This window comes from Mus musculus, chromosome 17, assembly GCF_000001635.26.
Source record: "Mus musculus strain C57BL/6J chromosome 17, GRCm38.p6 C57BL/6J".
NCBI classification, from domain to species: domain Eukaryota; kingdom Metazoa; phylum Chordata; class Mammalia; order Rodentia; family Muridae; genus Mus; species Mus musculus.
This window is the reverse complement of record NC_000083.6, coordinates 43613442-43635582: the sequence shown is the minus strand read 5'-3', so window position 1 is coordinate 43635582 and position 22141 is coordinate 43613442. Positions and strand designations below refer to the sequence as shown.

Sequence of the window (22141 nt, the reverse complement as noted above, 5' to 3'; positions counted from 1 at the left end):
GTGGGTCTCTGATGAAGAATTCAGACTCCAGTGCCAGAGACAGCATGGTGGGGTCTCTCAAGAGGAATCAGAGTCCACATGACAGAAACAGAGATCTCATCTAATACTTTCTGATGCTGAGCCTGGCTTACAGCACATGCCTACAGCCTGACTCTGATTTGCAGGCAGGAGACAGGGAAAGGGATAGGGAGTAGGATATGTGGCCACCAATAACTCCTTTGATTGCAACTCCCTTCCCAGGTAAGAGAACTTGGCCTGTGGAAATTAGAGATTCACAGACAAAGTGCTCAGGGGGCTGTCTATTAGTATCTGGAAAAGAAAAGCTGTCTCAGAAAAGCTTTCTAAGCCTTTATACCTAACAAATCATTTATTTTCCTTCTCGTTGCTGAGTTTGCCTCATACAACATGAAGACAAAACAGTTTTTTGCTTAACCATGTGCCTATTGAAAGCTACTCATGTTATTTATAGTGTGGGGCTCTTAGGAACATAGCAACTATAAACCTTAGTGCGCAGTTTGCTACATGAACAGGTTTCCACTGCTCTAAGCTAAATACTTGGTGTAGATGACAGAGGAAGCACACATTTAGTTTTTACATTTCAGCCATACTGTTCCCCCTCAGAGCTGTGAGTTTCTCCATGTTCCTGTCACTATTGACATTACCATCGTATTAAATTATAAAAAGGAAATCAGGTCACGTTTATGTATACATGCTGGGTATATGTGTGCCTGCTGCAGTACCTGTGTGGAGGCACACAGACAGCTTGTGGGAGTTGACTCTAATTTTTCACTATATGGGTCCTGGGGATTGAACTCAGGCAGCCAGACTTAGCAATTCCCTTTTTCCTGAAAAGCCTTCTCACCTTCTTGCTAGTACCTACCCTAATTTGAGGGTAGACACTACCACCCTGTCTAGGGATCTTGACTGATTCATTATCTCTTATCAGTTTGTTTAAGAAAGCAGAAATAATCCTTAGCACAACAGGATGCAGGGGGGCATGGACATCTCAGACACAGCAACACCATCGACCAGGAGAGAAGGGATTTTATTACAGCTAAGGAAACACACAGATCAAGGTACACAGAGTCAGAGGGGGACTTAGAAGCAAGAGCCCTGACTCCCCTGGAGGGCTAGAAGTTCTAAGGGTTTCCGAAGATCTATGTCGTGTCATGTTGGCCGGTGAGCTAATTAGACAATGTTTTTTTTTTTTTTTTGCCCATTTTCATATCTGATTCATTGTTTATTTGGTTGGTTTGTTGTATTTTGGAAGGGGTGCTTGAGACAGGGCCCCTCTACATCATTCTTGCTATCCTAGAACTCACTATGTAGAGCAGGCTTGAGCTTGGAGATTTGCCTGCCTCTGCCTCCTGAGTAATAGAATTAAAGGCTTGTACCGCCATGCTCTGCCCTGCTTCACACTGAATTCTTTACTCTTGCGTTTTGAAAGTTACTTTATGTGTCGTCGATATAAATCTGAACATGTCGTAGATATAAGGATGAACATGTCATTTGCAGAATTTGCCTCAGAACATGTAGCTTGTGGTTCTCATGCCCATAACAGTGTTTTCTTGCTTGGGTTATTTCTTAAATATTCACTGAACAGTAACCTTAGGGTGGCTCAGGGCTGAAGAGATAGTTAAAAGCACCAGCTGTTTTGCAAAGGATCCAGGTTTGGTCCCCAGTGCCTACAGTGTGGTTCCAACTGTCTGGAACTCCAGTTCCAAGGGATCCGACATCCTCTTCCGACCTTCCCAGGCACCAAGCACACATGTGGCAAGACAGACATGCAGGCAATCACATAAAATAAAATGTATAAATCTAATAAATTTTAAAACATAGTTTATTCATGGACTAGACTCTGTACCATGTTTGGCTTAGGGTTCTTTATGCAGAATTATCTGAGCACAGAGCAAAGTATCATTTGATTTTTCCCCCAATTTGGGGGATGGGGTTTAAAATAACTCAAAATACAGCATTGAAATCCTTTTCAGATATTTCTCATCTCATCCCTAGCTTTCTCCTTATCCTTTTAGTTCTTAAATATAGGATTAAAATTAAAATATACCCTACTTTACTGAAGGCACAGCCCTCTCAGGACTAATAGGAAAGGGAGCTTACACTTCTTAATACAACTGAAAATATTTTCCATGATAAAGAACAGAAGATAACTTAGAGTTTAATAATTACAGTGTCCAACTTTTAAAAAAATCCACTTCTCTTTCGTACAGCAGAATAACATTGGGAAAAAATGTAAACTGACCTACCCCAGGGACAGATGAAAGAGAATACTGAAATGCTTAGCAGAATGCCAGTGCTTACTGATCATCCCCTGACATTACAGGGCTCAGATCTTCATTTGAGGTACCTGGAAGAAATGGACATATTCTAAAAATGCACATGTATCCCTTAATTTGACTATCAGAAACAATGGACCCCAAAGAAATGGGAATTTTCCCAGGAATTCCAAGCTAGGAGAAGGAAAGGGCCCCAACCAGGGGTTGGGGGAGGAGGCGACTTGTCTCCTTTAAAGAGATTTCACATAGCTCTAACAACTTGCCACCCAGCCACCTTGCTGGATGAGATGAAGCCCAGACAGTAATAAGTCTATGTTGGGCTGGACACCTTGGACCACTGAGAGGTGCAGCCTGACCCTTTATTCTGACACTCACTGTGTAGACCAGGCTAGCCTCAAATTGACCAAGATCTTCCTGCCTCTGCTTCCCAAGTGCTGGGACTAAAGGCACACCCCACTACAATGCTATTTAAACTCTATCTCCCTGCAGGACCCCAAAGGTAGATAGACTTGGGGGATTCACTGGTTCTCCTTGTTCTGTTTCCCAATGTGGCCAAAGTCCCTTTTTCGCTTCCCACCATAAATTTGACTCTTATAATTGTCTTATTGTGGGAGGGTGGCTGAACCTGGCTTAGAACACAGGCTTTGACCCCCCAAGTCCAACATCTTAGGCATGGACAGTTGCAAGAGATAGATTAAGTGGAAATAAAGGTCTTAGGTGTAGCTCTATGGAGGGTTACTTGCTGAGCAGATGCAAGGCCATAGGCTAAATTTTCAGTAACTATGAGTAGATAAGAACTCACTGTATCTATAAGTTTCTGGTGTATAATATTTGGTTGTATTTCTTAATATATTATATATATGCTTGTACCTGAAGAATTGAAATCTCGGTAACTCCATGTGACGGTCAAACCATTTATTAGGGTGAAATCTCCACTCTATCTTTGTTCTAGGTTTACTCTCTTCCTTAAATCTTTGCTGGGTGTTTGTATTCCAGCCCTGTTCGAGGCACTGAGAACAGAAAAATAAGTAAGAGTTCCTACTTTGATGGCGATCACACTGTGATAGTAAGGGAAATAATCAAAAGTTTCAAGATATTATGGACTGCACAGTGTGCTGGGGCAAGACAATACAGAGGCTCCTCCAGCTTGTATTCTGGTGGAAGCCATTTCAAGTTTGGTCTCCTTGATGGAGACTCCCTAGGAAATGTATCTAACTCTATTTAGGAATCCAAGGTGAAGATGTCTTAGCTAACTTCATCTTCGCTTCTGTTGAACTGCTTGCTTGCAAGCAGTTACTCTCCATCCCTTAAAGTGAGATGCCAGAATTTCTGCCTTCAAAAACCCAAGATTCCTTGGAACTGGATTTAAAGATAATTGTAAGCAACCATGTGAGTACTGAGGTCTTCTAACCCAACTTTCCAGTCCCAAGATTTATTTGTGTGTGTGTGTGTGTGTGTGTGTGTGTGTGTGTGTGTGTGTGTTCATGGAGTCCAGAAGAGGGCATACGATTATCTAGAGCCAGAGTTGTAAGCAGTTGTGAGCTACCCATGGTGGATAGAAGGATAGGATTTGAAACTGTATCCTCTGCAAGGGCAGTAGATCATCTTAACCTCTGAGCCGTCTCTCCAGATCCCTGCTAAGGATTTATTTTAATTCAATGTGTGTTTTTCTTCCATAAAGAGAAAAAAAAAAAAAGAATTGGGGAAAAGGAGGAAATGAAAATGAACTTTTCAAGGATAAGCTCAACGTGGAGAAGCGAAAGCTTCGGAAAATCAGATTTGTTCATTCAATAGCTACTGTGCATTTCATTTCCTCCCCCCCCCCCATGTGGGCTAGTGGGAAATCAGATAACAATTTGCAACACAATGATGGGGAAAGAAACCGTTCGAGGAGATTACAAGCGTAGGTAGCTTCTAATCTGGAACCCACTGCAATTTAGTTAGGCCAGGGGCACAATTAAGCGCTGTCTTGTTTTCTTGTATTCTGAAACCTGAAGTGAGATGAGATGTATAGGCAAACCGGAAAGTCCTCTGGGGATGTATACAACTTTGCGAATGCACAACAAATCGAATGCAATTGACTAGTAGGCGCACCTCAAATTATACCTGCATTTTCCATACCGCTTCTATCACCCTTGTCAGAGATTTCTATGGTAAATTAGGCGAAGACATTTGATACAATAGACAGGCCAAGAGTTTGCAGAAATAACCCAGTCCTCTTGGTTTGGGGGGGTGGGGGGGTGATATGTGTGCTGCGGGGTGGATCTACTTGTGTGCTCACTTTGAATCCATAGAGTATCTATCTTCAAAGTTAGGTGCCCTAGCTGCATGTAGCTAGGCAACAAGGGAAGGAGGGAAGAAAGCCATGCCAGACAAAGTGCTGAGAAGAAACCGTAGACCTCAGACTTTATATTAAGCGCCTAAAGGGATCTGTCATTCAGACACGAAACAGGGTCATAGATTACAGAGGCTCTGGCAACCTGCTCCAGGTCTCCAACGCACCAGGTGGGGGGAAAAATTCATCCGGGCCCTGCAAGGCGCAAGCGCACTGCTGGGCCTGAACTAGGCCTTGCCTAGAACCAGGAAAGTTCCAGCCTCAACGCCCAGGAAGGCACCGTTGACGCATCCATTTTTTTCCCCTTCCCAGTTTCTCTTCGAGAACTCCAATGGCTGGCACCGTGCTTGGCGCTCGGTGCTCCATCCACTGTGAGAAAATTGAAACCGAGGGGGAGTCCAGCCCCTGCGATCCTACTGGATCTCTGCCAGGCATTGCCACTGAACTCCCCCGGAGTCAAAAGCATCCTGGAAAGAAGCAGTGCACATCCTAACCCTGTCCCGCACAGGCTTGCTGGTAGTCCCCAGGCGTCCCCTGCGCCAGGAAGCCACCCCTTGGTCGCCTTGAAACCCCCCGCGCCGAGAAGGCAGGCAGCCACGCGCTATCTGAGCCTGCGAGGCACTGTGGGCGGTTGGCCGGCCGCCGGCTGCTACCAGTCGCGAGTCCCCGAGGCCCTGCGCCGGGCGCCTGGACGAAGGATCGCCTCTCCGGGCGTCCTTCCCCTTGCCTCGGTGCCCCGGACCTGGCCCGGTGGGACCGTCTCCGGACGCTCGGAGCAGCTCTCGGTTGGCCGCAGCCATGAGTTCGACTCCGGGGCTGCCCACTCCCGGGGCCTCGCTGGCCCTGCGGGTGTCCTTCGTGGACGTGCATCCCGAGGTGATCCCAGTGCAGCTGTGGGGACTGGTGGGTCAGCGGCGGGAGGAGTACGTGCGGCTGAGCCGGGAGATCCAGGAGGCAGCAGCCACGCGCGGTCCCTGGGCGCTGGGTGGGGCGTCGGCATCGCCGGGAGAGCTGTGCCTGGTGCAGGTGGGGCTCATGTGGCACCGCTGCCGCGTGGTCAGCCGCCAGGCGCAAGACAGCCGCGTCTTCCTGCTGGATGAGGGCCGCACCATCACGGCGGGCGCGGGCTCGCTGGCGCCAGGGCGTAGCGAGTTCTTCCACCTGCCCTCCGAGGTGCTGGGCTGTGTGCTAGCAGGGCTGGTGCCCGCGGGCGGTGGTGGCACTGGCGGTGGCGAACCCCAGCAATGGTCCCCCAGGGCTGTGGATTTCCTTAGCAACCTGCAGGGCAAGGAGGTGCACGGACGGGTCCTGGATGTGTTGCTCCTCCATCGCCTGGTGCTGCTGGAGGTGCCAGTTGTGTCTCAGCAGATGGAGGAGCTGGGTCTGGCCCGGCAAGTGCCGGACAGCCTCTTCTGTTCGCTGCTCAAACGCTACCTGACTGCGGCAGGGCAGGGCAGCTCCGGAGCTCCAGTTCTCCCGCGAGCCGCGCCCAAACAAGAGCATCCTGGGTTGGATTACTTTTATCCCCAACTGCAGCTGGGAGTGACGGAGCCGGTGGTAGTAACCCAAGTATGCCATCCCCACCGAATTCACTGTCAACTGCGGAGCCTCTCGCAGGAGATCCACCGTCTCTCTGAGAGCATGGCCCAGGTATACCGGGCGCCTGTGGGGACAGATGATGAGGACTCTGGCAGTGCCACCTGGGAGGAGAGGGAGGAGAGCCCTGACAAACCGGGATCTCCATGTGCTTCCTGTGGCTTGGACGGACAGTGGTACCGGGCTCTCTTGCTTGAGACCTTCAGGCCTCAGCGCTGTGCTCAGGTGCTTCACGTCGATTACGGAAGGAAAGAACTAGTAAGCTGCAGCAGCCTCCGCTATCTGCTGCCGGAGTATTTTCGAATGCCTGTGGTGACCTACCCTTGTGCGTTGTACGGACTCTGGGACTGCGGGAGAGGCTGGTCCCGGTCCCAAGTAGGTGATCTGAAAGCTCTGATCCTGGGCCAGGCAGTGAATGCGAAGATTGAATTTTACTGTTCCTTTGAGCATATGTATTATGTCACCCTGTATGGGGAAGATGGGATTAATCTCAACAGTGCATTCGGAGTACAATCCTGTTGCCTGGCTGACTGGTTTCTTCAGAGCCAGGGGATAGAGGAGGAAGAGGAGGAAGATGAGGACGAAGTGGAGGCAGCGTTTCAGTCTCAGTCCCCCGCTGAGGAAATGGAGGCGGAAGTTTCCCTCCCCTCCTTGAGATCCATCAGGCTGAAGATGAACACCTTCTATGACGCCCAGGTGGAGTTCGTGAAGAGCCCTTCGGAGTTCTGGATTCGCCTTAGAAAGCACAAGAACACCTTCAGCAAGCTGACGAAGAGAATGTGCAGTTTCTATTCTTCTGCCAGTAAGCTGGATGGGGTTATTTTGAGACCAGAACCGGATGACCTTTGCTGTGTAAAATGGAAAGAAAATGGCTATTACCGAGCCACGGTCACCCGATTAGACAGCAAGAGTGTGGATGTGTTCCTGGTGGACCGGGGCAACTCTGAGAATGTGGACTGGTGTGATGTGAGAATGTTGTTGCCTCAGTTTAGACAGCTACCGATACTGGCTCTGAAGTGCACCCTGGCTGACATCTGGCCTCTGGGGAAAACTTGGAGCCAGGAAGCCACCTCATTTTTTAAAAAGACGGTACTCCACAAAGAATTGGTGGTCCATGTTCTTGATAAGCAGGATCACCAATATGTCATAGAGATCCTGGATGAATCCAGAATGGGGGAGGAAAACATTAGTAAGGTCATCGCTCAAGCTGGCTTTGCCAAGTTCCAGGAGTTTGAAACCAAAGAAAACATCAGACTCAGTGCCCATTCCCCTGGGCATGTTTCTGGTCATTTTATGGCGGAGCCTAGCAAAATAACTTCTGCCAAGAAGGCCGAAGGAGACCAGAGAGCCAAAAAAGATAATAAAACCCTCTCTGTTTCAGAAGCTTTGGCGGACACGGTCAGCCTTTCAAACCTTTCTACTGCACAGGACACAGAGAAGGTAACGTCGGACCCATCTCTCCTCATGCTGAACTTCTTGAAAACCAAACCAGACTGCTGTGGTAAAGGGGAACTGGAGGTGGGCAGCACCGTTGAAGTCAAGGTGTCTCACATCGAAAACCCTGGCTCCTTCTGGTGTCAGCTGATGAGGAACGCGCAAGGCTTCAGAACCTTGATGTGTGACATCGAGGACTATTGCAAAAGCAGCGAGCCATCTCCCTACGAGGGGGACACTCGTGTTTGTCTGGCAAAGCGAACAGCAAGCGGGAGATGGTCCAGAGCTCTGATTAGCGGGGCACACTCGTTAGAGCATGTTAGAGTGGTGTTCGTGGATTATGGAGACAGGGACGTGGTATCTACGAAGGACATACTCTCCGTCAGTGATGTGTTCTTCCAGGTTAGAGCTCAGGCCTTCCGGTGCAGTCTTTATAATTTAATTCAACCGATGGGTGAAAATCCCTTTGTCTGGGATGAAAAGGCAGTACAGGCTTTCAGCGGGTTCATCGATAGCGCTCGGCAGAATAACTTAGAATTAAAATGCACAGTGTTTGCTTTGGCATCAAGGCATGAGGAAGAGTGGTTCAATGTTGTGGACTTGCTGACGCCCTTTCAGAGCGCCTGCCGTTTTTTGGTAGAAAAGAGACTTGCGAGGCCTGTCAAACATCAGAAGCCCCTGGAACCTTCCGTTCAGCTACACTCTTACTACTATTCCACCCATGACCTAAAAATCGGAAGTGAAGAACTGGTGTACGTAACCCATGCCGACGACCCCTGGACATTTTATTGCCAGCTCGCGAGAAATACAAACGTTTTAGAACAACTGTCGTACAACATCATGCAGCTAAGTAAAGCCTTACTGAATCTAAAAGCATCCACCTTGGCCCCTGGAACCTTGTGCCTTGCCAGATATACCGACGGAAACTGGTATAGAGGAATAATAATAGAGAAAGAGCCAAGTAAGGTCTTTTTTGTTGATTTTGGGAACACGTACATAGCAGTCGATCATCTGCTCCCCATCCCCCGAGATGCCCATGATGTCTTACTTCTGCCCATGCAAGCCTTGAAATGCTCCTTATCGGACATCCCTCATCACATCCCGGAAGAAGTCACGGCATGGTTTCAGGAAACTGTTTTAGATAAGTCACTGAAGGCTTTAGTTGTAGCCAAAGACCCAGATGGGAGACTGATTATAGAGCTGTATGACGACAGTGTCCAAATCAATGCCAGTATCAACGAGAAGCTCGGGCTCCTTGGTTACAAAAACAGAACCAGGAGAAAAGAGAAAGAGAATGAAATAATACTCTACGAGACCAAAGCTCTTGAAGATAAAAAGGAGAGCGTGAAGCCATCACTTGCAGACTATCTGAGTAAACCGGGAGAGAGTAAAGCACACAGTGTAGAGATTATGGGTGAATCTTGCAAACCCAAGATGGGTCCAGCATGTAAGGAGCTCAGATATTTACAGGGCTCAGCAAAGGCCAACCTAGTCCCACCGTATCAGGACTCAGTGGGCAACAAAAATGATGGAGGGTTTCCATTAACAAGGGAGAAGAAAGAAGACATATTTGCCAGCTCACCCATGAGTGGCACCAAACTAGACTCTGCTCTTCCTGAGAGAAGAATGGGAGAACCTAGCGGCAGAGATCTGCCTCCCAAGTTTTGTGAATTCCCACAAAAGACAATAGCTCCTGGCTTTAAGACCTCTGTGTATGTTTCTCATATTAACGACCTTTCAGATTTTTACATCCAGCTGATAGAAGATGAAGCTGAGATCAACAACCTCTCAGAGAGACTAAATGATGTCAGAACACGGCCCCAGTACCACACAGGTCCGCAGTGGCAGAGCGGAGATGTGATATGTGCCGTTTTCCCAGAGGATAACTTATGGTACCGAGCGCTTGTCATGGAACAGCAGCCCAATGGCCTTCTCTCTGTCCAGTTTATCGATTATGGCAACATGTCTGTGGTTCACACTAACAGAACCGGTCGGCTTGGCCCTGTTGACGCGGTGTTACCTGCACTGTGCCTCCATTGCTCCCTATGGGGGCTTTCGGTACCTGTGTGTAAGGAAATGGTAAGCTACTTTTCCCAGAGGACAGACGAGGCTCAGATAAGATGTGAATTTGTTAAATTCCAAGGCACCTGGGAAGTGATCCTCGCAGATGAGCACGGAGTCATAGCTGAAGATATGATTAGCAGGTTTCCATGCAATGGAAACTCTCAAGCAGGGCTTACCACCCAGACCATGAAAGGGGACTGTTTGAAGATAGCTAACAAACCCAACGCTGATACCTCAGTGCTTCTTAACTGGTATAACCCCAAAGCAAAACTGATAAAAGCCTACGCTACCGTGATAGACGGGCCTGAGTACTTTTGGTGTCAGTTTGCCGATTCCGAGAAGCTGCAGTATCTGGAAACGGAGGTTCAAAGTGCTGGCAAGCAGCTCTCTGACAGAAGAAGCTGCACCCAATGTCCACAAATTGGAGATCCGTGCATCGTGAGGTACAGAGAAGACGGGCATTACTACAGAGCCCTCATCACTAACATCTGTGATGGTGAGCTTGCGTCGGTCAGGCTTGTGGACTTTGGGAATGCGGAGGACTGTGTGGACGCCAAGGAGCTTTGGAGCATCCCTTCTGAGCTTCTGCTGGTCCCCATGCAAGCATTTCCATGCTGCCTCGCTGGATTCTCAGTCTCTGGCGGTGTGTGCCCTCAAGAAGGGAATGATTATTTTTATGACATAGTCACAGAGGACGTGTTGGACATAACGATCTTGGAGATTAAAAGAGACGTTTGCAACATCCCCTTAGCCATCGTGGAGCTAAGGAGCAAAGGCGAGAACATTAACGAGAAGATGAAGAAGTATGCTAAGACGGGCGTGCCCAAGAATGACCTGTCCTCTGAGAAGCGTGGCCCAGAGAGAAAGGGAAGCCTCGCCAGTCCTGACCTTGGCCTCAAGAAGCCAAGTCATAAAATAGCACAAGATAAGACATTCTACGGGGAAGCCCGGGCAAGCGAGCTCTCGGAGAGACTTGAAAAGGATTTAAACATTGAAACCAAGACAAGTAAATTCTATGAACGCAGCACCCGTAGCATCTTCAACGCTTTCGAGAACTCATGCAAAGGTAAAATGGGTTCTGAGAGGCTAGAAGGTAGCATGGATTACCACTTCGTGGACAGAGCCAAGTTTGATAATAACTACCTTATCACGGGATTTAACCCGATATTGGCCCATGCTAGTGAGCCAAAGGAGTTACTGGAACTGAGTTCACTAGAGGTACCACTCTCTGCTGACAATGACGATGAATGCAAAGAATTCTTAGAACTGGAATCCATTGAGTTACAGCACTCCCCTGTTGGGGAGGAAGAGAAAGAGGAGCTAGGCCTGGGGTCTCCAATGGCACCGCTGTCTCCAGGCTGCCAGGCAGGAGCCACCCTGGAGTCATTCATGATGCAACTTCCCCTGGACTGTGAGGCTGAGAAGCAGCTGGAACTGAAGCTGCCCACACCCCAGCTGTCTTTGGAGGACAGCATAAGCCCTTTATCTGCAGCTGTCAGCCAGGACATCCAGGAATCCAGGTATTCGGAGGATGAGAGAAAGGCCGGCTACATGGGCTCTTCTGATGATGACCACAGCAGGTCTCCCCTCCTCCAACACGGGAAGGGTGGCAATTCACCGGCACACGGTGGAAGGAACCTGTCTGAAGAGGAGTTTCCGCAGTTTGAAAGTAGAGACAGCGCCGCCTTATTGGCACCCTTGTTCTCTGAGGAAGAAGCCAGAGAAGGAAGGAAGTGCGGGAGCATGGTACCAGGTGTGTTGATCTCTTTCTCCTTTTAGTCATTCAGGGGTTCTTGTTTTCCGGGGGGGGGGGAGGGGGGGAGAGCTATTACAGAGTGTCTTACACTTTTATTTCAAAGAAAAATTAAACACAAAGAAGTTAGCTCAGATTTGAATTCTGTGACGGGCGTTTGGTTTTTTGCTTGTTTTGGTTTTAGAAGGAAAGCTTCTCTCTCTAGAGCAGACTTGGCTTGAATCCGAGTCACCTTCTGGCTCGGATAGGGTAGAGAGAGATGTCTCCTCAGTTAATAGCATGCACTGCTCTTGCAGAAGACCCATGGATTCCCAACACTCACAGCAAGCATCTCACAACCACCAATAACTCCAGGTCAGGAGTTCCAGTGTCCTCTTCTGGCTTCTGTGGGCACCCACACACGTTGCACATCTTTACATGCAGATACAAATATAAATGAAAAACTAACCCTTTAAAATGTGGTCAGAATGGGTGAGAACCTTGGCCAGCTACATTTCATGTAGATGGCTAACATCTGAAATACACAAAGATCTTTAAAAATTAGCCATTAAAAAAAAAGCACCCACAGGGTTTTCTGATCAATAACCTGGCCAATTAACTGAATAGACAATTTCCAAAAGGAGACCTGCAGCATTTTGAACACACTTAATATCCTTGGTCATCAGGGAAATGCAGATGCTTTAGTTCCTCGTCCCAGTGAGATGGCTGTCATCAAGACACCAAATGGAAACAAGAAACCAAACGTTGTCTAACCTGAGATGAAGGACAAGCCTTTACTTCCAGTGGGAGTAATGGCTATGGAAAGTGGTATGAAGGTTTCTCAAAAAGCTAAACATAGAACTGTCATAAGATATAACCACCCCTGGTTATATACCCAACAGGCTCCTAAGTCCCCCTGCACAGACTTGTCATCTTGGTTATAGTGTCATGATAAAACACTGTGACCAGAAGCAACTTAGGGAGGAAACTGCCTCTGGGCAGGAGCTGGTAGAGAGGCTACAGAGGAATGCTGCCTACTGGCTTGCTCCCTGGGCCCCCTGGGCTTACTCAGGCTGTTTTCTCACAGACCCTGGGACCACCAGCCCAGGGGTGGCATCACACACAGCAGACTGGTCCCTCCCACAGCATCAGTGAAGAAAATATAAGGCAGGCTTCTCCACATGCAGATCTTACCACGGCACGTTCTCAATTGACAGTCTAAGGACTACTCTAGCGTGTGTCAAGCAGACATAAAACTAGCTAGCACACTTGCCTCTCCGTGTTTGCTACTGAATTATTCACAAATAGCTATGAACGAATCAATCTAGATGTCCGTCAGATGGACCAACCACAGCAATGTGGCAAATACACTCAGTGGAATTTAATTTAGTCACAAAGAAAAATGAAACATTTCAGGAAACTCGATGGAACTAGATATCATTATGTTCTAAATATTCCAGACTCAGAAAGAAAAACACCCTGTATTCCTCCCCACATACATACCCGATACATCAATTTTCATCTATGTACGAATGGTAGGGTATGGACTATGAAACCACAAAACATTCACTGATAGTGACAGTACACACTTTTAAGTGGTCGTTTTCAATATTAGAGGTCAAATTGAATAGTGGTTTTAGTTTTGTCATTTTGGGGAAGTGCCAGGCTTAAAGTTGGGGCATACAGACAGTTGTGTGTGTGTATGTATGTAAATGTAAAATATATTTTATATAGAATAAAATTGAGGAAAGAGAAAACATACTAACATCCGACTTACTGATTAGACAAGCAGAGTTAGTGAACTTTGAACTTTGTGTCTCGTGCTAACAGGCCAGGCTGTGCACACTGAGTCTCCCTGTGTTCATTTCAGCAGCTCAGCTACAGAGCACCTACACTCTGAAAGGCTTCTCTGTCGGATCGAAATGCGTCGTGTGGTCGAGCCTAAGAAACACATGGTCTAAGTGTGAGATTCTCGAACTAGCCGAAGAAGGAACAAGGGTAAGGAGAAAGTGAAGGACTTTATCTCCCAGCGGGACTTGCTTATAGGAACTTTACAACATCTCCAGACTGTCAAAGATTCCAGGTAGCTATGGATTTACCTCTGCTCGTTTCTCCCTGGCACCTCGATGAAGTCTGTGAGACTCAAACCTACCTCACTTTTTAATGTGAACAACTGGTGGGAACTTACAGATTATAAAGGTGATATTGTTTTATGTTCTGTAATCTGGAAAACCCTATACACTAGCCTTTGTTGGCCTATTTATTACATTCTACATTCCTGGAATGTGTCCTAACTTATCAATTCTGAATTTCTTGAGGTGGGTTCAAGAATATACATTCTGACATCATTAATCCTGGACAGCCTGGGTTGGAGAGAGAGCTCAGTGGCTAAGAGCACCTTTGCTCTCGTAGAGGAACCCATTTTGGTTCCCCCCACCCCCCCACCCCCCCACCCCCGAACTCCTATCAGGTAGCTCACAACCACCTCTAACTCCAGCTCCAATGGAGCAGGCACCCTCTACTGGTCAGCTCCTGCATGCATGAGATGCGCATAGAGACAGCAGGCACACACACCCACAAATAAGTAAGCAAGTCTTAAGATGGGAGTGCTTCTCTGTTGCCTGTAAATTAAAGTCACTGACTTTCATATGCAGGCAACATTCAGTGAATGTCTGTACTCTCCAGCCTTAAGTGTCATTTCTTAATATTTTGTACTATACTTTAGATATCAAACTGCTTGTTTGCATAATATATATATATATGTATATATATATATATATATATATATATATATATATATATGCAATGTGTGTGTATGCTTTTGCTTTAGTGTATGTAATAAAGCAGTCACATTTCATCCATGTTTCATCCCATTTACCCACAGGGTTTTTGTTTTTGCTGTTGTTTGTTTTTTGAGACAGGATTTTTCTGTGTAGCCCTGGCTGGCTTTGAACTCGGGGATCTGCCCACCTCTCCCTCCCAGTGCTGGAATTAAAGGCACACCCTGGCCCACCACATAGTCAATTCCAAACTATCATTAGTGATTTCCTTTAGCTATTTCTTCTTCTGCAACACTGTCTAATATTACTGTGTAGATTTACCCTATAGCTATAAACTCTACCCCCAAGAAAGAGCTGTATACCTGTAATCTATCTGCATTTGGGGGTAAACCTTTTGTGAAAGTAGTGTACATTTTTGTAGCAAACCTTTTGTGAAAGTAGTGTACATTTTTGTAGTATTGAGATTAAAATACAGGATAAAATTTAATATAACCTTTTTTTTAACCCCTTTTGAAACAATGTCCCATGTAGTCCAGGCTGGCCTCAAAACTCTCTATCTAACCTAAAGTTTCCTTGAACATTTGAGGCTCCTGTTTCCATCTCCCATGTGCTGGATGACAGGCATGCATCGCTACACTTGGAGGCTGAGCCAAGGGCTGTGCATGCTAGACAAACACTAGACCAGAGGAGCTGCATCCCCAGCCTCTGATGCAATCATGTTTACTGTATTTTTGTAAAGATTCCCGTGACACATCAGTCACCTGCAGTTTGTAAATCTTGCCTGGTTTTGTTTGGTTTTGTTTTTACCAGGTGTTCTCTATCCTCTTGTAGGTTTTGAACCTTTCAAATGGTGTGGAGGAGACAGTAAGCCCCGAGAATGTCTGGAATGGGATTCCCAAGGTAGATAAGAGACCTTCTGAGGTACGACTGAGTAAGCATTGAGTAACGAAAGCGCTGCTCTTTGTTCTCCAAGACATTTGGACAAGCACTTTTCAAAGCGCTTGTCTTAGGAAGAATACACGGGGGAAAAGAACCTGTATCAACACAATTGACTACATTAGTGACAAAATCAACGTTTCTGCGATTGGAGACCAAGTATCTACCACTTTGAGCAAACTGGTCATTCATGATTTATTCCCTGATTTTTTTTTCACTTTGGGGTTATAGAATGAAAAAAAGTTTGGTATTGATGACTCATGTGAGATAGATAGATAGATAGATAGATAGATAGATAGATAGATAGATAGATAGATAGACAGATAGATAGATAGATAGATAGATTTGAGGCAAAAAAATCCATGAAATAGAACGAAATTTAAAATGAAGTTGCTGGAGATAGTTCAGAGCTTAAGATCACTTGCTGGTCTTGGTGGTGGACAGGAGCTGAGTTCCAAGACCCACTGTGGGCATCTTGTAAATGCTTTCAACTCCAACTCCTGAGGTTTGGATGCCCTTTTTTAGCCTCCAAGGACACCTGCACACTCACACAGACATATATATATATATATATATATATATATATATATATATATATATATATATAAAATTAATATATATTTCATCTTAAAATAAAACACACACATAGTATATATATGGTAAGCACCATTTGCAGTCAACCCAACCTTGCAGAGACAAGCTGGTTGATGGTTTCCTTTCCTTCCCCGCCTTTCACCATCTAGATTGACTGCACTTCTCTCACACCTTGCCACACAGATGCTGCTGTAGCACGTGCCTTACAGTCTGTGGAGGACTGTAATGGTGGACAGCTTCCACAGCCACCAGAATGTGCCCCTAGATACTGAATTTTGCTGTGTTTACATGGTTGAATTTTGAACTTCTTGCTTCCCACAGATCCAATGCCTGGTCATCACTGTTAGCCTCTGTTCGATTGTCGTTTCCCTGAAGAGACAGTTCAGGTTTCCCTCCGTCTTAATAAGCTGAGTCATTCTGGATTACTGTATCATGAACATTTCGAATCATGTGCGACCCGAGTCCTGTAAACATCCTCTGGAGAAGGCTGAGGTTTTCGTTTTAGTAGATGACTAAGGTTCCCGTTGTAAATGCCGTCCATCTATGGCTCCCAGTTCCCACATCAGTTCAGTTTTCAAAACTGCCCTCTTGCTGCTCAGGTCTGCTCAGCACTTCAGCTACTCAGGGGTCAATCTGGAACTTACAGTGGTGGTCAGGTATGAGAGACCGCTGGGCTACTGCTGTCAAGCACCAGGGGCTATTCTGAGTCTGAGCCTTAGCTCATACTTAGTGTTAGCATGTTAGCATTAAAACTGTGCTTCCCCCTCCCCAAGATTTCTTCCATGCCATGTCGATTTTGGAGTGTGGAGGGCACACATGCATGTGTTTGTACATGCATGGGGAAGGCGGAGGTCAGCCTCAAGTGTTCTTCAAGAGCCACCCACCATGGTGGTGGCTTTTATTTTGTTGGATTTGTTATCATTTGTTTTGAGACAAGGATCTCTTACTAAAAGGGCACTGGGGCTCTTCAGTTTGGCTATGCTGACCTGGCAGCAAACTTGCGGTTGCTGCCTACAAAGCATGCTCCATCTAGCACAGCCCATTTTTTATATGGATGTTGTTGACTGAACTCGGGTCCACATGCTTGTGTATGAAGCACTTTGCCCAGGCTACCCCAGCCCCCACGTGCTCCATTGTCTGATCCCCTTTGGTAGAGTTGTTGGGCTTCTCTCTTTGGCTTTCTCTTTGCACCCCTTCAGTTCTCTGTGACTGAGCTTGCTGTTGGGGGAAAAGGCATAAATCCAGCCTTGTTCAGGTAACTGAAGGGCTGACACAAGGCTCCTCCCAGGGTCTAGGTGCCTGCACACCCGTGGTACGCAGTGCAAGACTAGAAGAAAACAGCACCATGAAATCTGTTCGTTTCTGGTCTTCCACTATTCAGGGTCACTGCATTCCAATCTTTCAAGAGACAGAGCCTTTCTCTGGTATTGCTGTCCACCCCCAGGAACGGTTTTGTTTTGACCTGCTCTCAGTGCAAAAGTATATGGCAGTGTGTGTGTATGCATGCATGCATGCGTGTGTGTGTGTGTGTGTGTGTGTGTGTGTGTGTGTGTGTGTGAGTGATTGTTGCTTAGGTGTCTGATTTTTAAACTTTATTATCGGAATGTTTTAACTTTACCACAAGAATGTCTCACTAATAAGTTCCACTTGCGCGTAACGCTATTAGTTATCGAAGGGACAGAAATCATTAATGACTCATCAGTCTTACCATAAAATGGTAGGCTTAAAGAGCTGCAATTTAAAGAGCTGTAGCCCATTTTCTTCTTCTTTTTTCCCCCCACATGCGATGTGTTTTGGTCCTACACACTTCCTTTCTCCAGCTCTTCCCGGATCCACTCCCTGTCTCTACCCACCCAGTTTTGTACCCTCTGTGTTTTACAAGCTTCGAGACCAATTTGTGCTGTCCAGGTATTCTTGAATGTGTGGTTTTTCCGCTGGGGCACAACTGGCCTTGCAAGGGCTAGGATCGAGAGAAAACTGTCTCTTCTTCCACTCATCAACATCTCCATGGCTAGGGGTGGGATTTTGGCCCCCACACCCATTCCCATGCTGGGATTTGGTCTAACTTGGGTTTGCACAAGTTATTCACTGCCTTTGGATTTTTACACTCTTTCTTCTCCCTCTTCTGCAATGACCCCCAAGCTTTGGGAGGAGGGGTACAGTCTATATGTCCCCTTTAGGGTCGACCTTACTGCATACGATATAGTAGAGGATGAGCTTGGACTTCTGCTCCTTCCGTCTCCTCCCAAGTGCTGGGATTGTAGGTGCATCCCCAGCACGGGTACAACTGTACAACCACCCTCTCCTTCCTTCATCAAGCAGAGCTACCAGGACTGGGAGAGCACACATATGGGAACACAGCCCTTCCCTGCCTGTGTGGGATGCTCCAGCAGAGGTGGAGCAAGCAGAGAGAACTTGATAAACCTAAGGCATTGCTTCTGCTTCTGATCCCTGGCTCCAAAACCAAACCATGACAATTCCCAGGGATCCATTTTACCAGTTATCCCCCATAGGTGGTGAGGTTCTGATTTCTGTGCTTACAACCCTATAACGATGATAATAACTGCAAGGTTCCATTTGTTAGGCTGTATTCCAAACAGTGGGAAAGGACCTTCCCTTCATGCCATCGGATGACGCCACCACCAAAGGTAACCCGCGTGCTTATACCACAATGTCTTTGTCACCCGGAATTTCCAAGTCTTAAAGATAGCATTTCATTTAATCTCTCAAATGGAATGGGTTGGCGGCTTCTGTGGGTATTAGCAGAACTGGGAGTGGTGGGGGGATGGGGGTAACATGCTTAAATGTGGTCAACTGGAATGAGTAAGAGGAAGACCTGCTGAAATGTCAGAGGAAACCGGTTGAACTGAGTAAATCTTGAACTTGACGGATTGATATTTTAAAAGGCATGAAATGGCTTTTTGGGGGCAAGCAAGATGGCATCAGTGAGTGGGTTAAGGTATCTACTACTGCCACACGTGTCAAACCTAGGGACTCACGTGGTGAAAGGGTGGGGGGAGTGTCCTCTCACCTCCACACACATGTGCACACACCTGCCCATCCTCCCTCATCACACAAAATAATAAATAAAAATTAGGTCCGTTCTCAGAACTAATTCACTTGCACATTCAATATATCTGTTAGCCTTCTGGACATTCAGCTCATCTCTGTGACAAGTTTCAGTTTGCTGGGAACTCCCAGAACTCCACGTGGCTTTTTCAATAAAGAGTACCTTGGTGGGTGGCCATATTGCTCAGTAGGTATAGAGACCTCACTGACCTGTGTTCTATCCCTGGATCCCACATGACATGTTCCGGTTTGTTTTCAATTTCTGTGATAAACCACCACGATTAAAAGCCACTCGGGAGGAGAGTTTATTTAGGACAGTCCAGTCACAGTCAGTCAATGAGGAAACCCAGGGCAAGACCTCAAGCAGGAAGCAGAGGCAGGCTCCATGGAGGGATGCTGCTTACTACCTCGCTCTATGGTCCTATCCAGTTACCTTTTCCCGTACCTGCCAGGACCACCTACCCAGGGCGGGCACCACCCACAGTAGGCTCAGCTCTCTCCACACGGATTATCAATAAAGAAAATGGCATGCAGACTTGCCCAGACAACAGTCTGAGGCATTTTCTCAATCCAATTATTTCTCCATGGATGACCCTAACTTGTGACACGTTGAAAACAAACACCTAACCAGTACATGGTGTAAGGAGGAACTGGCTCTTACCGAGTTGTCTCTGCTCTGCTTCTACACATCCCTATACATATGTACATTCATTGAGTCACTGCTGTGCACACACACATACACACACACACACACACACACACACACACACACACACACACACAGAGGAATGGTTTCCCCACCCTGTTTTTACTTTTCTCTCCCTCAGGTTTTTCTTCTGTTTCAGAGGAGGAGGCGTGTGGAGGTGATGCAGATTCTCTGAGCACGGCCAAGCTGAACATATAGACCCAGCCAATCAGAAGCCGTCTTTAACAAGCCCGGTGCTACCCAGAACAAACGTGCTGGAGGAAATGTTAAAGCATTTGACCCCTGGAAGTTGTCCTTTGGGAGACAAATCCATGTGTGGTGGAAGCGATAGGTCTCAGGTTGACAAGACAGCCTGTTAATTGCTATTTAGCGGCATCTGGCTTTGGTCCCCAGTCCAAAGCCTTCTCGTGTTTCTTCTCAGCCAGGATAATTTATTTTGCTAAACAATTTGCTAACATATTGCTATAGTCCTAAAAGTGCTAGCTTTTCAATAGATTGTTTATATTTAAATGGAAACTTCTAGGTTCCGGATGAGCATGATAGGATGCTGCCGATGCCACGGCTTTGTTAGCAAGATTGCCAGCAACCTTGTTTGTCTTTTGACGCTTTGCCTTGCGTGTCTACTGAAATAGGTGGCTACTGCTCTGTTTGAACCTGGAGTGCAACAAATGCAACCCAACATTTGAATAAAGTTTATCCTTAAAGCTGTGATGGCCTCATTTGTTCTGTAACTGGGAAGTGGGGCATCTTGGTGCTAGGAAAACTTAGCGTGGCCCATGGCTTTAATCCCAGCACTCAGGAGACAGGAGCAGGAGGATCTCTGAGTCTGAGGGCAGCCTGATCGATATAGCAAGTCCCAGGACAGCCAGAGCTACATAATGGGACCGTGTCAAAATAAAATGAAATTAAAATAGCTTTTACCTGTGAGTCACTCAGCTGGTGCTTTTCACATATTTCACTTTGTGTGTGTGTGTGTGTGTGTGTGTGTGTGTGTGTGTGTGTGTGTGAGTGTGTGTATGCATATGCATGGTGCTTTTAACATTACATTTCACTTGGGGGGTATATGTGTGTGTATATATGCATGGTGCTTTTAACATTACATTTCACTTGGGGTGTGTATATGTATGCATGGTGCTTTTAATATTACATTTCATTTGGTATGCGTGCGCGCGCGCGCGTGCGCGTGCGCGCGCCAAAACACACATGAAGACCAATGGACAACTTTGTAAGAGCTGACTCTCCATACACTACCTGGGCCTAGGGAATGGGACTCCAGTCACCAGGTTACAACATGAAAAGTACTTGAAACATTTTGAGCTCTTTTCTCTTTTCCTGTGAGAAATGCCCAGTGTGGTAGTTATTTGCTAAATTGTAGCTCATTGGATGTTTTTCATCATTTTTATCCTTTGAGCATCTGCATAAACCATAAACTGTAAAAAAAAATGTATTCTGAAATAAAACATCATCTCACCCACAACACTTAACCATTCTTTAAAATAAAAAGATCTGCCCAGTGTGAATAAGGTGAGCGTATGTGGATAAAAATAAAAATATCAGCCCATGTAGTCCTGTGGGGACAGTGAGAATTAAGCATTGACAACTGGGTGTTGCTGGGCATGGTGTCTTTACACTCAGCACACTTGAGGCAGAGGCAGGCAGACCTCCGAGTTCTAAGCCAGCATGGTCTACACAGTGATTCTAGGCGAACCAGAGTTACACAATGAAACCTAGTCTTAAAAACATAAAATGTGGGTGCCATTTCAATATGTGGAAAATGGAGAAGTTGCATTACAAAATAAGATGCTGGGCAGCTCTCTCAGCAGTTATGAGTGCCTACTGCTCTAGAAATGGACCAGAGTTCAGTTCCCAGAACCCATACAGGACAGCGCATAACCATCTGTAACTCTACTTCCAGGAACTACTACGTTCTCTTCTGGCCTCCACCACCTGCACATGCACAAGAAGTGGCTGGCACACACACATACACACACACACACACACACACACACACACACACACACACACAGAGAGAGTCATACACAGACACACCAACACATCACACAGACTCTGACATACACAGACACACACACCCCAACACACACACACACACACACACATACACACACACTTACATTCACAGACACACAAACACAGAGACAGATACACACAGACACAAAGAGACAGAGAATTCTTACAAAGTAATAATTGAAAAACCTTGGTTGTCTTTGGGATAAATGCAATAGAGAGTTTGGCTGGGGTAGTGAAGTGTTATAAATTACCAAGAGGAAAAGAAGTTGCACTATGGCCAGAATAGAAAAACCTTCAGTTTTGTGTGAAGGAATTTTATCTGTTTAAAGACTTAATCCCAGCACTTGGGTGGCAGAGGCAGATGGATTTCTGAGTTTGAGACCAGCCTGGTCTACAGGGTGAGTTCCAAGACTACACGGGAAAACTCTGCCTTGAAAAACCAAAATAAATAATAAATAAATGAAGTTAATGTAAACAGCAACTGGGAGGAGATGTCCAGTTGCTCGGTGTGAGTGAGTGACCACCACTAAGTGGTGGCAAATCAGAACATAGCTACCTACTACCTGAGCTAGA

The 22141-nt window shown here is 46.4% G+C and overlaps 1 protein-coding gene across 7 annotated transcripts; it reads left to right on the top strand.

Annotated features, from left to right (window-relative positions):
• The first annotated feature begins 3736 nt into the window (after window positions 1-3736).
• On the top strand, window positions 3737-20249 carry Tdrd6 (tudor domain containing 6). 7 transcript variants are annotated; one of them, XM_006523968.4, is made up of 6 exons: window positions 3737-7027; window positions 7607-11476; window positions 13326-13453; window positions 15067-15156; window positions 18350-18413; window positions 19662-20249. In XM_006523968.4, the coding sequence occupies exons 1-6, from the start codon at window positions 5428-5430 to the stop codon at window positions 19736-19738; spliced, it is 5829 nt and encodes a 1942-aa protein (XP_006524031.1). In that variant the 5' UTR covers window positions 3737-5427; the 3' UTR covers window positions 19739-20249. The 7 variants fall into 7 exon arrangements, with proteins under 7 accessions (XP_006524031.1, XP_011244645.1, XP_006524030.1 ...); NM_001357985.1 differs by having other exon boundaries at window positions 5284-7027; window positions 13329-13453; window positions 19662-20248; XM_011246343.3 differs by having other exon boundaries at window positions 3737-11476; window positions 15067-15135.
• Window positions 20250-22141: the final 1892 nt, after the last annotated feature.